The following is a 14423-nucleotide window of genomic DNA, read 5'->3' on the forward strand; positions in this document are numbered from 1 at the left end:
TCTCGTAGAAAAGAGGAATGCAGGTAAAGGCATTTAGGTAGTAGTAGGGACGATGAGTAGGCCTCGCGGCCTTTTTACGTCCCCTCATGATATTCCATATTGCATTTGGGTCTGTTAAATGCATGCTAATTTAGAAATGTTGTGACAAATAGTCACCGACCATATTCATACAAACTTTCTTTCATTATCTGTTCACTGTCAAGTCGGTTCTTGGACTGCATGGTATTCACCATTGTGGGGCTTGAATGCAGTAGCACCAGCAGGCATGCAATACACCATGTTTCATGTGATGGCATATAAATATTCATTTTATCAAACAATTTTCATTGTTCTATATATCTGAGCGGATTAAAATAATGATTTGCATCAATAATATAATACTGGATGAAAAAGTTTTTTCAGGGCATTTTATTGTTTGTCTGTAACTGTTAGTGTTATATTTGCTTAGTGATCACAGAGAAATTTGTATAGCTTTGTCAATATCACATTCTTATCGATATCATGGTAAATGTTTGTTTTAAACAGAGTATTTTAACAGTCTCTAACAGTTTGATGCAGAAGCAACACAACACCAGCAGCAAATGATGGACGACCGCAGACTAGCAGCCTCCGTGGCCAAAACCCATGACATTTCAGACTCGGAATCAGACTCCGATGCCACGATAGAGCCCCCGGACTACAGCGGTTCTCTGGATGGATCACAGGATCTCTTTGACACCACATCAGGGTCTGCATCTCTCAACAGGAGCAGGAAGAGTGTGTCTTCCTCACCCAGGACAAACAGAGCAAAGCAGAAACCGCTAACTGAGAAACCGCTGACTGTCTCAAAGATCTTGTCCTTGAGCAAGACTCATGAAGTATCTGACAGTGACAGTGATTCAGTTGAGGATAGGAATGACTCCAAATCACTAGTTAAACCAAAGAAACACTCTGTTGCTGGTGGTAGCAGTCACAGTGTTGGCAGCAAACAAACTTCAAGCCCGACATTCAGTGCCTCATGGACAACATCAAATGACAGAGGTGACAGTGTTGGCGCAGGCAGCAGTAAAAAGCATTCCATTCCAAAACAAAATGCTTCAAGCAGTGACGACAGTAAGAAGCATTCCATTCCCAAAATAAGCCCATCCAGCAGTAAAGACAGTAAGAAGTATTCCGTTCCAAAACTTAGCCCATCCAGCAGTGAAGACAGTAAGAAGTATTCCATTCCAAAACTCAGCCCATCCAGCAGTGAAGACAGTAAGAAGTATTCCGTTCCAAAACTTGGCCCATCCAGCAGTGAAGACAGTAAGAAGTATTCCGTTCCAAAACTTGGCCCATCCAGCAGTGAAGACAGTAAGAAGTATTCCGTTCCAAAACTTGGCCCATCCAGCAGTGAAGACAGTAAGAAGTATTCCGTTCCAAAACTTGGCCCATCCAGCAGTGAAGACAGTAAGAAGTATTCCGTTCCAAAACTTGGCCCATCCAGCAGTGAAGACAGTAAGAAGTATTCCGTTCCAAAACTTGGCCCATCCAGCAGTGACGACAGTAAGAAGCATTCCATTCCCAAAATAAGCCCATCCAGCAGTAAAGACAGTAAGAAGTATTCCGTTCCAAAACTTAGCCCATCCAGCAGTGAAGACAGTAAGAAGTATTCCATTCCAAAACTCAGCCCATCCAGCAGTGGCAGTGCACAGAGCAGGGGTGAAGGGGGTGCTGGCAGCAAACCTACTAAACACGGTGACAGAAATTTCAGGACAAATCCTGTCCATTTTCAAGATTTCAAGATGGAAGGTTTGTAGTTGACATGCTTGAAGAGACATAATTTTGAGGTACATTTTACAGTGGAGCCTCCTTTTTAAAAATTTGATTAGGTGAAGTTACAGAAGTTTTAAACAGAAAATCTGAGAAAACAAGGTCTTAAATTAAAAGAGGGAGTCTGAAATTGGGGGGTCTTACATGGGGGGTCTTACATGGGGGGTCTTACATGGGGGGTCTTACATGGGGGGTCTTACATGGGGGGTCTTACATGGGGGGTCTTACATGGGGGGTCTTACATGGGGGTCTTACATGGGGGGTCTTACATGGGGGGTCTTACATGGGGGGTCTTACATGGGGGGTCTTACATGGGGGGTCTTACATGGGGGGTCTTACATGGGGGGGTTCCACTGTAGTACTATACTGTAAATTACTGTTGATATGATTATGAATGTTAAGTGTGTTGTTTTCATTCACTGACAAACACACAAAACCTTGATTAAAATTTCTTTTTCGTGTGCCTGTGAGTTCAAGGATTTTTTTCTTCTAAAAGATGTGTTCCTGAATTCTTTTACCTTTTAAATTCACAGCCGGTTTTCTGTTCTTTTTCAAATGCAACATGTGCTGTGAGAGAATAACTACATGTAGCATATATTCACCCAGTGTTTCTTTGCTTTGATAGACACTGATTTCTTGATAAGATTTGTATGTTTGTTGTTTTTTCTGCAGGAGAGAAAAACCTCAAGAGGAAAAGCTCACCGCTGCCAGAGACAGATTTAAAAACAGAAGAGAAAAAGCCAAGAACAGACAGAGGAGCCATGAAGTCTCAACATCAAAAGAGGGAAAGGGAGAAGACCAGGGGCTTCGACAAGACCATTGTCGATGTGTTCTCTGAGTTCCAGCCCCTGAGTCTCTTCCTCACCAAAGTCCGGGGTATTGATGACAGGTTCAACAGTACTGGGGCTGTTTCAATCAAAGGTATACCACATGTGCGTATTGTATCATTTGCAGATTTTGCAATACAGTGGAACCCCCATTTTAGGACCTCCAACAATCTGAGAAATTCAGGTCTTAAAAAGAAGGGAGTCTTAAAATGGGGATAATTTTGCAGAGGTTCATGAAAAAAATGTGTAAGAAAATAAGATCTCAAAAGGGAGATAGTCTGAAATAGGGGGACTTAAAAGGGGGATGCACTGTGTAATGAAAGAAGGTACAGTGGAACCCCCCCCCCCTCCGTTTTTAAGACCTTCAAAAGCCTGAGAGGATCAGGTCTTAAAAAGGAGTGAGTCTGAAAATGGGGGTCAAGTTACAGAGGTTATGCACAGAACATCTGACAAAACAGGGTCTTCAAACTAAAAGGGAGAGAGTCTTATATCAGGGTTCCTAGAAGGGGGTTCCGCTGTATAGCGGCAGACCACTGTATAGCGGCAGACCACTGTATAGCGGCAGACCACTGTATAGCGGCAGACCACTGTATAGCGGCAGACCACTGTATGGCGGCAGACCACTGTATAGCGACAGACCACTGTATAGCGGCAGACCACTGTATAGCGGCAGACCACTGTATAGCGGCAGACCACTGTATAGCGGCAGACCACTGTATTTTGGGTGAGCATGCAAATAATAGCTACATACTTAAACTTTCAAACTGTTTGGATTTTCGGTTTGCATTGTTATATCCAAAGGTTAATATGCACTTCCTTTGATTCATGATTAAACTGTTTGCTTCAGACATCCTGTCTCCACTGATGGGAAACCTGCAAGCGTCCTGCCAGGTAGGTAATGCCGCAAGTTATGAGACTCGAATACAGTGGAACCCCCTTTTAAGACTGCCAAAGATCTTAGAAAATAAGGCCTTCAACTGGTGGAAGTCTGAAAATGGAGGTATAGGAATAGAAAATCTTGTAAAACAATGTCGGGGGGGGGGGGGGGGGGGGGGGGGTCTGAAATTGGGAAAGAGCCAGGGGTCTAGAAAAGGGGGTCCTAGCTTCTGTACAGGTGGGAAGCTTTTATGAAGTATGATAGGTGTGCTTGTTATTAAATACGTGAACCTATGATTTATGTTTTATGTGTGTTGTCCTTTTGTCCAATTGTTATAATCGTTTGCAGGCAGGCAGGGTGTGCCGAAGAAAGTTTTTCATTTTCATGTAACATTTTAATGGACAATAAAGTGTTGTTATTGTTATTGTTATGATGGCACATTTTAATAGCACTGTATGTGATACTCTTAAAAGCACACAGAAAGCGGATAAAACAGGGGGCAGAAATTGTAAGTTAGAAGGAAAATGAGAGCTGTATTCAAATACTGATATCTTTAAACACAATAGATGTTTTCTCTTCAAATGCTCCAGACATGCCATGGGCATTTCATAACACCATGTTCTTTGATTCCAGTTCAACTTCATGGTTGATATTCCCTGGCTTGTGGAGCAGTACCCAAAACAGTTTCGGTAAGTTGAACCCAATTGTATTCAAATTTGTTTCAGTTGGTTGGCAATGTTGCTGCATTCAGTCAATGATTAATCTTGCTGCTGCAGCGTTTCTTAGATGCTTCAGAGTTTGCTTAATTTGTTGGTAGGATGAACGCAGTTTTGTGGCTTTCAGCAATAACGATCAGTTGATCTTAGGGTAAAATGAAAAGCATAACACCCGGAAGATCAATAGAAAAAGTTATTGGCTGCAAGGGAAGTAGAAAAAAACTTCCCAGCTTGATGAGAAACCTTTTGTCTTTTCCAGAGACAAGCCATTGTTGCTGGTACACGGGGAAAAAGAGAGAAGTGAAACGCAGCTGAAAGCCGATGGTATTCCATATCCTCACATCTCTTTCTGTCGGGTGAGTCATATTAATTGTTTGTACAGTGGAACCCCCCACCCCCCAATTTAAGACTTCCTCCGATCCTCGTTTCTCAGATGTTGTTTTTATAACCTCTGCAATTATAATTTACCTGGATTTTAAGACTCCCTCCATTTTAAGACATGATTTTCCAAGGTTTTTTTTTAGTTCGTAAATTCATTCTGCCTTGAGTACTGTGCAAGATTTTCTTACGCTGTGTTTATGGTGTTGTTTTGTTGTTGTTGGGGTTTTTTATGAGAGAGGTGGTTTTATTGGGTTGTATTTTGGTGTTTTAATTGCTCCATGATTGTGAAAAAATCTGCTTCATTTTCTGACAAACTGTGCAAGATGGAAGTCAAAAAAATTCCCGCCATATTTTGTAAACACGAGTTGTTTGAATGCTCTGTTTATTGTATTCGACCATTAGGAGAGGGTGTAACTGTAAGTGAATGAAACTGCAAGTAAAGACTGTTTCTCCGCTTTTCCTTCTTTTCAGGCTAAGCTTGAGATGATGTACGGCACTCATCACACGTAAGTGATAGCTATTGCTTGAGCATCATTGATCACCAGTAAAAGTAGAGGTTGGGTGAAAATGCATTCAGATGTGACATATATAATTCTGAAGTTTAGTTCCGCTGGCTGCATTCAGCTAGTATCAATGCAGACCTTCTTCTCTCTCTCTCTCTCTCTCTCTCTCTCTCTCTCTCTCTCTCTCTCTCTCTCTCTCTCTCTCTCTCTCCCCTCTCTCTCTCTCTCTCTCTCGTTCTCCCCCTCTCTCTCTGTCTCTCTCTCCCTCTCTCTCTCTCTCTCTCTCTCTCTCTCTCTCTCTCTCTCCCTCTCTCTCTCTCTCCTTATTCTAGCCTTTCCTCCTTGAGCCCTGGAGCGGCTTTAGAACAGGGAAAGTACATTGTACCAAACTGTTTTCAGGAAGATGATGCTGCTGTTGTACGACTGTGGAATGCGTGTCATCATCCACACTGCTAACCTCATCAGCGGCGACTGGGACCAAAAGACACAGGGGTAAGTAAGCTCACGTCCATGCTATTTGTTAAGTTATGTCCATGTGTGTATGTCAATACGTGTATGTCAATACGTGTCCGTATTGACAATACGTGTCTGTGCTGTATACGCCACACCTGAGTTTTTCCTCGTTGAGTTAATAAAGTGTTCTTTGTCTATGTGTCTGTTCAGGGGAGGGGGTAGGGATGTTGAATGAGAGTAGGAGAGGAACAAACTCATGAACAATATTTATACTCAAGGATGGAGATTTTAGGCTGACACCTAAGTCTTACAATCTGTCCCTGCTAAAAGTAAAACTAAAACATAAAGATGGAGACAATAAACAAAGGACAATGAAACCGAGAGAGAGAGTGCAAAGAGACTACACACGCTTTGTTGTAATATTTTGTTTAGTTTGCACCAAAATAGACTGCCCTTAATGATAATTTCAGACTGCTTATGAACTAAAGTCCTTTTTTCTAGTGTATTTTTTTTATAGTTAGACCTTTTCTTCTATTTTCTTTCATTGTCTATACTTTAAAAATACAGTACACTGTAACAAAAAATTTTTTTTTAAACCTTTGCACCTAGTCTCTTTCAAAGTCTTGTGTATAACACTAACAACCCTTTGTTCTTCTTGAGTACAGTGTGTGGATTAGCCCAGTGTTTCCCAGGCTACCTGAGGGGGAGAAAGCTTCCTCTTCCTCTTCCTCCTCCTCTTCTTCCCCCTCCTCCAAAGCACTGCCAGGAGATTCTCCGACCAAGTTCAAGAGAGATTTGCTTGCCTACATGGCCGCGTACAATGTGGTACCGCTGTTGCCTTGGGAACGCCATGTTCGTGAGCATGACTTCAGTGCAGCCCGGTGAGTGTGGGTGAAAGACAGGGGTTCTAGAATTTTGTGTGGGTAAATGGGTTCTCTGTTTATTTGCGGAGTGTATGAGTGTGGGGGAAAGACAGGGGTTCTAGAATTTTGTGTGGATAAATGGGTTCTCTGTTTATTTGGGGAGTGTATGAGTGTAGGGGAAAGACAGGGGTTCTAGAATTTTGTGTGGATAAATGGGTTCTCTGTTTATTTGCGGAGTGTATGAGTGTGGGGGAAAGACAGGGGTTCTAGAATTTGGTGTGGGTAAATGGGTTCTCTGTTTATTTGCGGAGTGTATGAGTGTGGGGGAAAGAGGGGTTCTAGAATTTTGTGTGGGTAAATGGGTTCTCTGTTTATTTGCGGAGTGTATGAGTGTGGGTGAAAGACAGGGGTTCTAGAATTTTGTGTGGGTAAATTGGTTCTCTGTTTATTTGCGGAGTGTATGAGTGTGGGGGAAAGACAGGGGTTCTAGAATTGTGTGTGGGTAAATTGGTTCTCTGTTTATTTGCGGAGTGTATGAGTGTGGGTGAAAGACAGGGGTTCTAGAATTTTGTGTGGGTAAATGAGTTCTCTGTTTATTTGCGGAGTGTATGAGTGTGGGGGAAAGACAGGGGTTCTAGAATTGTGTGTGGGTAAATGGGTTCTCTGTTTATTTGCGGAGTGTATGAGTGTGGGTGAAAGACAGGGGTTCTAGAATTTTGTGTGGGTAAATTGGTTCTCTGTTTATTTGCGGAGTGTATGAGTGTGGGTGAAAGACAGGGGTTCTAGAATTTTGTGTGGGTAAATGGGTTCTCTGTTTATTTGCGGAGTGTATGAGTGTGAGGGAAAGACAGGGGGTTCTAGAATTTTGTGTGGGTAAATGGGTTCTCTGTTTATTTGCGGAGTGTATGAGTGTGGGGGAAAAACGGGGGTTCTAGAATTTTGTGTGGGTAAATGGGTTCTCTGTTTATTTGCGGAGTGTATGAGTGTGGGTGAAAGACGGGGGTTCTAGAATTTTGTGTGGGTAAATGGGTTCTCTGTTTATTTGCGGAGTGTATGAGTGTAGGGGAAAGACAGGGGTTCTAGAATTTTGTGTGGGTAAATGGGTTCTCTCATTTGCGGAGTATGAGTGTGAGTCTGTGTGTACAAATAGAAGAATTCCGAAAATAACTCTGTCGGGTTTTTATGGGTTGTGAAAGAGTGAGTACCCTTGGTTTTATGAGATAAACATTGGAGGGGTCAATCACTAGTCTTAAACACATGGACAGGATGACATGTGCAGGGTTTCATTTACCAGTGCGCCCTGCGCCATTGGCGCATTAAATCTGAAAATGTCCCATCACAATTCCCTTCAGTGCGTCACAGGGCGCATTGAGATTACATACCACTGCTCTGCGCCACCAAATGTACACTTTACATCGGAACACACACACACACACCACACACCACACCACACCACACCACACACACACACACACACACACACACACACACACACACACACACACACACACACACACACACACACACACACACACACACACACACACACACACACACACACACACACACACACACACCAACCACGATATAGCAGCTAATTCTCAGATGGCACCATATTGCACCATTTTGCATCTTTAGTCAAAACGCGTACAGGCCTCTTTGGTGCTTCTTGCCTTGGACTATGTCCCATCGGAATTTGGTTGAGGGGGACAAATGTCCCATTGCCTTTTTCTCCCTGGTTAAACCCTGCATGTGAATTTATTTGTCCCTGGAAACCTCAATCTGTTTGTGATTTTGTGTTTGTTTGTCCGCTATCCGCTCGTAGCTCAGTTCAAGCATTGAAATAAACAAGTGACTTTTATCCTCAAATTATTATTGTACAAATACACCGATTTGAGACTTTTCTTAACAATGTGCATTGTAATAAAAAGCAGACACGCCAGTAACCAGGTTAGGTACTTTTTTTTCTCTCAATATTTCGGCAGATAAGGCCCAAAAAAAAAGGTCTGTTTACGGTAACATAGGCCAAAAAAATAGGGTCGGTAGGTCGGGTTTTTTTTCTCTTTTTTTTTCTTCCCAAAAACCATATTTTTAAGTTATTTTGCCAAAAAACAAAGACTTTTTTTCTCCCCCAAATGCCAAAAAAAAGTCTAGGGTCGCGCGAAAAAAATAGGGTCGGTCGGGTTACCGTAAACAGACTTTTTTTTTGGGGGGTGGCCTAAACTGCCTTCGTCAGGATGGTAAGAAAGTGTGGAATTCCGGCACGTGATCCACAGTGTGTTAAATTGTTGTCATGAGTTATGACGTCATTATTTTTCGCGCATTCTTTCTATCTCTTGTGTTCTCTGTCTAGCTGTCTATCTCTCTTATTCTTTCCTCACTCACACACAAACACACACACACACATACGCACATACACAGCCACACAATGTGCATTGTGTATGACTGTTTCAGAGCGTACATCATTGGGTCTGTGCCAGGGAGACACACCGGGGAGAGGAAAGCGGCATGGGGACACTTGAAATTGCGGAAGGTAATCAATCAGCTGTATGCGTACTAATTGCTGGGGTTTTTTTAGTGACTTTTTATTTGTTTTTGATCTGTGTTGGATTGGTGAAGTTACTAAATATTTCACTGTTTTGTTGTTTTGTTTGAGGAAGCATAAATAGCATTTGAGAATAACGTTACAAAACTATCATGTTTGTTTGTCTGTCTGTAAAGAATATATCTGTGTGTGTGAGCATTTGTCGAGTATGTAATTGTGTTTCATGTGAATTTTGTAACAGAATGTTTCGGCCTTGGAAGGATGAACATTATTATGCCAAACTTTTCTTTTTGCTAATCTGTTACGTTCTTAATTGTTTGTGTTTGACTTTAAGGTGTTGCAAGAGGCGGGGCCAGACAAGAAAGAAATGAGCTCGTGGCCAGTGATTGGTCAGTTCTCCAGCATCGGTTCGCTGGGCGCCACCCCTGACCAGTGGCTGTGTGACGAATGGCTGGGTTCGCTCAGTCAGTGCCAGGGCGTCACCCCCACTCCGCTTCATCACAGCAAACTGCAGCTGGTAAATACGTCTGGCAGTATCCATATTTGGCCCCTTGTGAGCTTTGTTGTCACACTGCTTGAATCTCAGAAAGTTCACTCTTCTTTCAGTATATGGCGTCACTTTCACAGGGCTGTATCTGTAGTACGCCTCTATATTTTGGCGGTTACTGTGTTTCTGGTGGTGGTAGTGTTGTCAGTTGGTGCTTTCTCTGTTGCTCATTAAAGATCAGGCCCTAATTGTGGAAAGAGAAAGAAAAAAGAAACGCAGAAGTTTGAAGCTAGGGTGAATTATGTTTGATGAAGATTGAATTGTAAAAGTAAGGTTTTCAATTAGTACTGAAATTTAGATTTTCAAGGGAAGCAAACATCGATTTGTGCATTTTGGATTCATTTAAAGCTCAGAATTTAGTGATGTTGTAAATGACTTTGTATTTGTTCAAGGTGTACCCATCAAAAGAGAATGTGCGTCTGTGTCTAGAGGGTTACGGTGGTGGGGGTTGTCTACCCTACAGCATCAAGACTGCAAAGAAACAGATTTATCTCAACAACTTTGTCAGGTAAGTGTGTTTTGGAATATTGTTATGCTGTCTTCAAGTTTGGAATGTTTGTTAACATTGAGGGGAAAAAAAACTGTTGCACAGGGTGATTTAACAAATTACGACATTGACAGATGTGACGGTGACTAAGGAATCGGTAATTTTTCAACAAATGATCAAACATCAGATTTTTTTATGTTAAGTGTTTCTATCTTGTATTTGTAGTGATGAAGCGTGAAAGGACAATAGCTTCAACCAGACATTGGGGCGGGGATGTAGCTCAGTCGGTAGCGCGCTGGATTTGTATCCAGTTGGCCGCTGTCAGCGTGAGTTCGTCCCCACGTTCGGCGAGAGATTTATTTCTCAGAGTCAACTTTGTGTGCAGACTCTCCTCTGTGTCCGAACACCCCCGTGTGTACACGCAAGCACAAGACCAAGTGCGCACGAAAAAGATCCTGTAATCCATGTCAGAGTTTGGTGGGTTATAGAAACACGAAAATACCCAGCATGCTTCCTCCGAAAGCGGCGTATGGCTGCCTAAATGGCGGGGTAAAAACGGTCATACATGTAAAAGCCGTGGGAGTTTCAGCCCATGAACGAACAAACAAACCAGACATTGACCTTCAAATAACATTGGCCTTGGTATCCTTGACATTTTTCAGAAAGTGGGGCAGTGAGGGCAGAGGTCGTACAGTAGCCATTCCACACATGAAAACGTACACACGGGTGTCTCCAGACTACACACGCGCTGCATGGTTTCTTGTTACCAGGTATGTTGCATTTTGTTTGTAACTTTTCTTATTCATGTGCGTGCTTGTTCTTTCTTCTTTCTGTTTCAAATCTTTCTCTTGATCTGCAGAAGAGGGTGGTTTAATTTATATGCGTGTGTGTGTACATGTGTGTGGGCGTGCGTGTGTGTGTTATACATATGTTTGTGTGTGTATTGAGAGATGCAACTTCGTACACAAAGAAAGAGAGAGAGTGCGTGTATCCGGGTCTGTATATATATGTACCTTATCTTTACATTTCTCAATGTATAAAGCTCCCTGCATTTAGAATGTCTGTGGTTGGAATGATGGTTGTGGATTAGTACAATACAGTGGAACTCTCCCGTTTGAGACCACCAATTTAAGACTCCCTCCAATTTTAGACCCTGTTTCTTCAGACTTTCTATTCATAACCTCTTTAAATTTACCCCCAGTTTAACCCTTACACTGGTGCAATTCTGTAACACATGTTACATAGCCACTGGTGAATTAACCTTTACACTAGTGCAATTCTGTAACACATGTTACATAGCCACTGGTGAATTAACCCTTACACTGGTGCAATTCTGTAACACATGTTACATAGCCACTGGTGATTTAACCCTTACACTGGTGCAATTCTGTAACACATGTTACATAGCCACTGGTGAATTAACCCTTACACTGGTGCAATTCTGTAACACATGTTACATAGCCACTGGTGAATTAACCCTTACACTGGTGCAAGTCTGTAACACATGTTACATAGCCACTGGTGCATTAACCCTTACACTGGTGCAATTCTGTAACACATGTTACATAGCCACTGGTGAATGAACCCTTACACTGGTGCAATTCTGTAACACATGTTACATAGCCACTGGTGAATTAACCCTTACACTGGTTCAAGTTCAAGTTTCAAGTTTTATTAGTCCATAACCCATGGGGGCATTTTGAACAATAAATACAATCAATACAATCATGATATATGCTAATATAGTAAATAAAAAATTAAAAAAATTAAAAAAATTATGAAAAACTGTAACAAATTCTATTAATAAAGTCCAAAATATTCTTTTGCAATTTCTTTTTCTTAGTAGCAAACAACTTTTTAAATTTAAGTGCATTAGGTTTTTTCCAATAGTAAGGTGGTAACAACTCAGCTCTTTCTTCTTTAAAAAAATCACAGACAAATAAATAATGGAATTCATCACCTATGTCTTGTGATACACATTTGGTGCAAGTTCTTTCTGACCTCGGGATGTAAAGATAACGTTCTTTCTGTATAGGCAAATTGTTGTTTAATGTTCTAAACTTCATCATTGAAGCACATTGCTGATATGGCAGGTGTGTGACATAGTCTTCACATGCAAAAAATATCTTTAAACATTCGATAATTCCAAAACATTTTTTTCCCCAAATTTCTGTAAACCATTTATGGATATACTGGTCATACAAGCTTCTTTTTACTTTCTTTTTAAACCATGCGCTTGAGTATTGAACATTTTCTTGAAAAGTCCAAAGGCTAGAGAGACCAATTTCATTTAAGGTTTTTTCAATAAAACATAAATAATTAGATTCAATCATCTTGTTGATATACAATTTATAAGTAAAGCAATACACAATACTTGAAAATTTATTTTTATGAATAGGACTAATCAGTTTTTGCCAATAGCAAAGCATTCTACATTTCATATTAACATCTAGTGGATATCTTCCAAGTTCACCAAATATAGCATTTGGAGTTGATTTTTTTAGTTTGAAAACAATTTTATAAAAACGCAATTGAAGTTTAGTAGCAAGTGCAATTCTGTAACACATGTTACATAGCCACTGGTGAATTAACCCTTACACTGGTGCAATTCTGTAACACATGTTACATAGCCACTGGTGAATTAACCCTTACACTGGTGCAATTCTGTAACACATGTTACATAGCCACTGGTGAATTAACCCTTACACTGGTGCAATTCTGTAACACATGTTACATAGCCACTGGTGAATTAACCCTTACACTGGTGCAATTCTGTAACATGTTACATAGCCACTGGTGAATTAACCCTTACACTGGTGCAATTCTGTAACACATGTTACATAGCCACTGGTGAATTAACAGAGAGAAAAATAAAGACAAACGGTCATATAGGTTTTCGCATCCATGGGAGGTAATCGGAACCAACCAAACAGACTGAGCCAGTAGCGCGACATATGTCGTGACAACCAGGTGATAGTATACGTAAAGTAGCGCGACATATGTCGCGACAACCAGCCTAAGGGTTAACACTCCTTCCTTTTTAAGACCTGATTTTCTCAGGTTTTTGTACCTGTTAAAGGGAGGGTTCCATGGTAGTGATAATGGTGACAATGCCATCAGCAATAATGATAATGGTGACAATGCCATCAGCAATAATGATAATGGTGACAATGCCATCAGCAATAATGATAATGGTGACAATGCCATCAGCAATAATGATAATGGTGACAATGCCATCAGCAATAATGATAATGGTGACAATGCCATCAGCAATAATGATAATGGTGACAATGCCATCAGCAATAATGATAATGGTGACAATGCCATCAGCAATAATGATAATGGTGACAATGCCATCAGCAATAATGATAATGGTGACAATGCCATCAGCAATAATGATAATGGTGACAATGCCATCAGCAATAATGATAATGGTGACAATGCCATCAGCAATAATGATAATGGTGACAATGCCATCAGCAATAATGATAATGCATTCTTGCATTTTAGTGCCAACTTGTCCAAGGCAGCTTGGGGAATGCTGGAGAAACAGAAGACTCAGCTGATGATACGATCATATGAGATTGGTGTTCTCTTCCTCCCCAGCCACGTGGTGAGTGATTTAGGCCTCATATACTTAGAGACACCCAGGCTGATATGCTCAAGAAAGTTACCAACGGGGTTGGAACTAGCCTCAGGGTCTTATCGGTTGGAATCACAAATAGATCTTAATTTCAAATAATCTTACCCTGCGACTGGTTCCCTCCCAGTTAGTAACTTTCTCATGTCCATCAGCCCTGGTGTTGCTCTGACAGATGCATACGTGTCAACCATGTACTCACACACATACACACACACACACACACACACACACACACACACACACACACACACACAAACTTACAGCAACCCATTACCAAGGAAAAGAAATGCAATAAAACCAAAAACACCAGCCCTAGCAATACTACAGGTTTTTACATTTCTGTAGATGTTATAGGGCTTTTTTGTGACATTTTTTCTCAACTGTTTTTAAGGTTTTTAGCTGTGCCTACTTTAAAGATGCGAAAGACCAAAAAGTGGTGAACATGTCTCCCAGGTCACAATGAATAAATTGCTAGATGATTTTGTTCAACAGGGATGTGATGGCAGCTTCCCAGTAGCCAAAACTGCAGAAGAAGTGGTTGACAGCGATGAAGTGATGTTGCCTTTTCCATACGACCTGCCACCACCCACGTATCAGAAAGGAGGTACGTGTTCCAGAACATCACATATAATATTTATCCTCCTCCATCAGACAAACAACCCAAACAAAGTCATATATAAACACAGTTTCACAAGGGTACAGAAATTTACTCAAACATAGTTCACTTTTTTTCTACAATATAAAGATTTAAAGCTCAGTGATGGTTTTTAGGGTCTCAGTTCTCATTTAG

At 41.2% G+C, this 14423-nt stretch overlaps 1 protein-coding gene across 2 annotated transcripts in view; it reads left to right on the forward strand.

Annotated features, from left to right (window-relative positions):
• The first annotated feature begins 1514 nt into the window (after window positions 1-1514).
• LOC138952038 (tyrosyl-DNA phosphodiesterase 1-like) overlaps window positions 1515-14423 on the forward strand; it is a 13555-nt gene continuing 646 nt past the window's right edge. The window contains exons 1-14 of one of the 2 annotated variants that reach the window (XM_070323615.1): window positions 1515-1770; window positions 2464-2712; window positions 3466-3509; window positions 4129-4184; window positions 4471-4567; window positions 5064-5098; window positions 5495-5587; window positions 6214-6429; window positions 8866-8944; window positions 9291-9473; window positions 9896-10011; window positions 10653-10760; window positions 13501-13603; window positions 14126-14237. In XM_070323615.1, coding sequence (XP_070179716.1) covers window positions 1764-1770; window positions 2464-2712; window positions 3466-3509; window positions 4129-4184; window positions 4471-4567; window positions 5064-5098; window positions 5495-5587; window positions 6214-6429; window positions 8866-8944; window positions 9291-9473; window positions 9896-10011; window positions 10653-10760; window positions 13501-13603; window positions 14126-14237 — 1498 coding nt within the window. In that variant the 5' untranslated portion in view covers window positions 1515-1763. Of the gene's footprint in view, window positions 1771-2463; window positions 2713-3465; window positions 3510-4128; window positions 4185-4470; window positions 4568-5063; window positions 5099-5494; window positions 5588-6213; window positions 6430-8865; window positions 8945-9290; window positions 9474-9895; window positions 10012-10652; window positions 10761-13500; window positions 13604-14125; window positions 14238-14423 lie in introns of those variants that run through there. The other variant, XM_070323616.1, reaches the window with a different exon arrangement.

This window comes from Littorina saxatilis, linkage group LG17 (genome assembly GCF_037325665.1).
Source record: "Littorina saxatilis isolate snail1 linkage group LG17, US_GU_Lsax_2.0, whole genome shotgun sequence".
NCBI lineage: Eukaryota > Metazoa > Mollusca > Gastropoda > Littorinimorpha > Littorinidae > Littorina > Littorina saxatilis.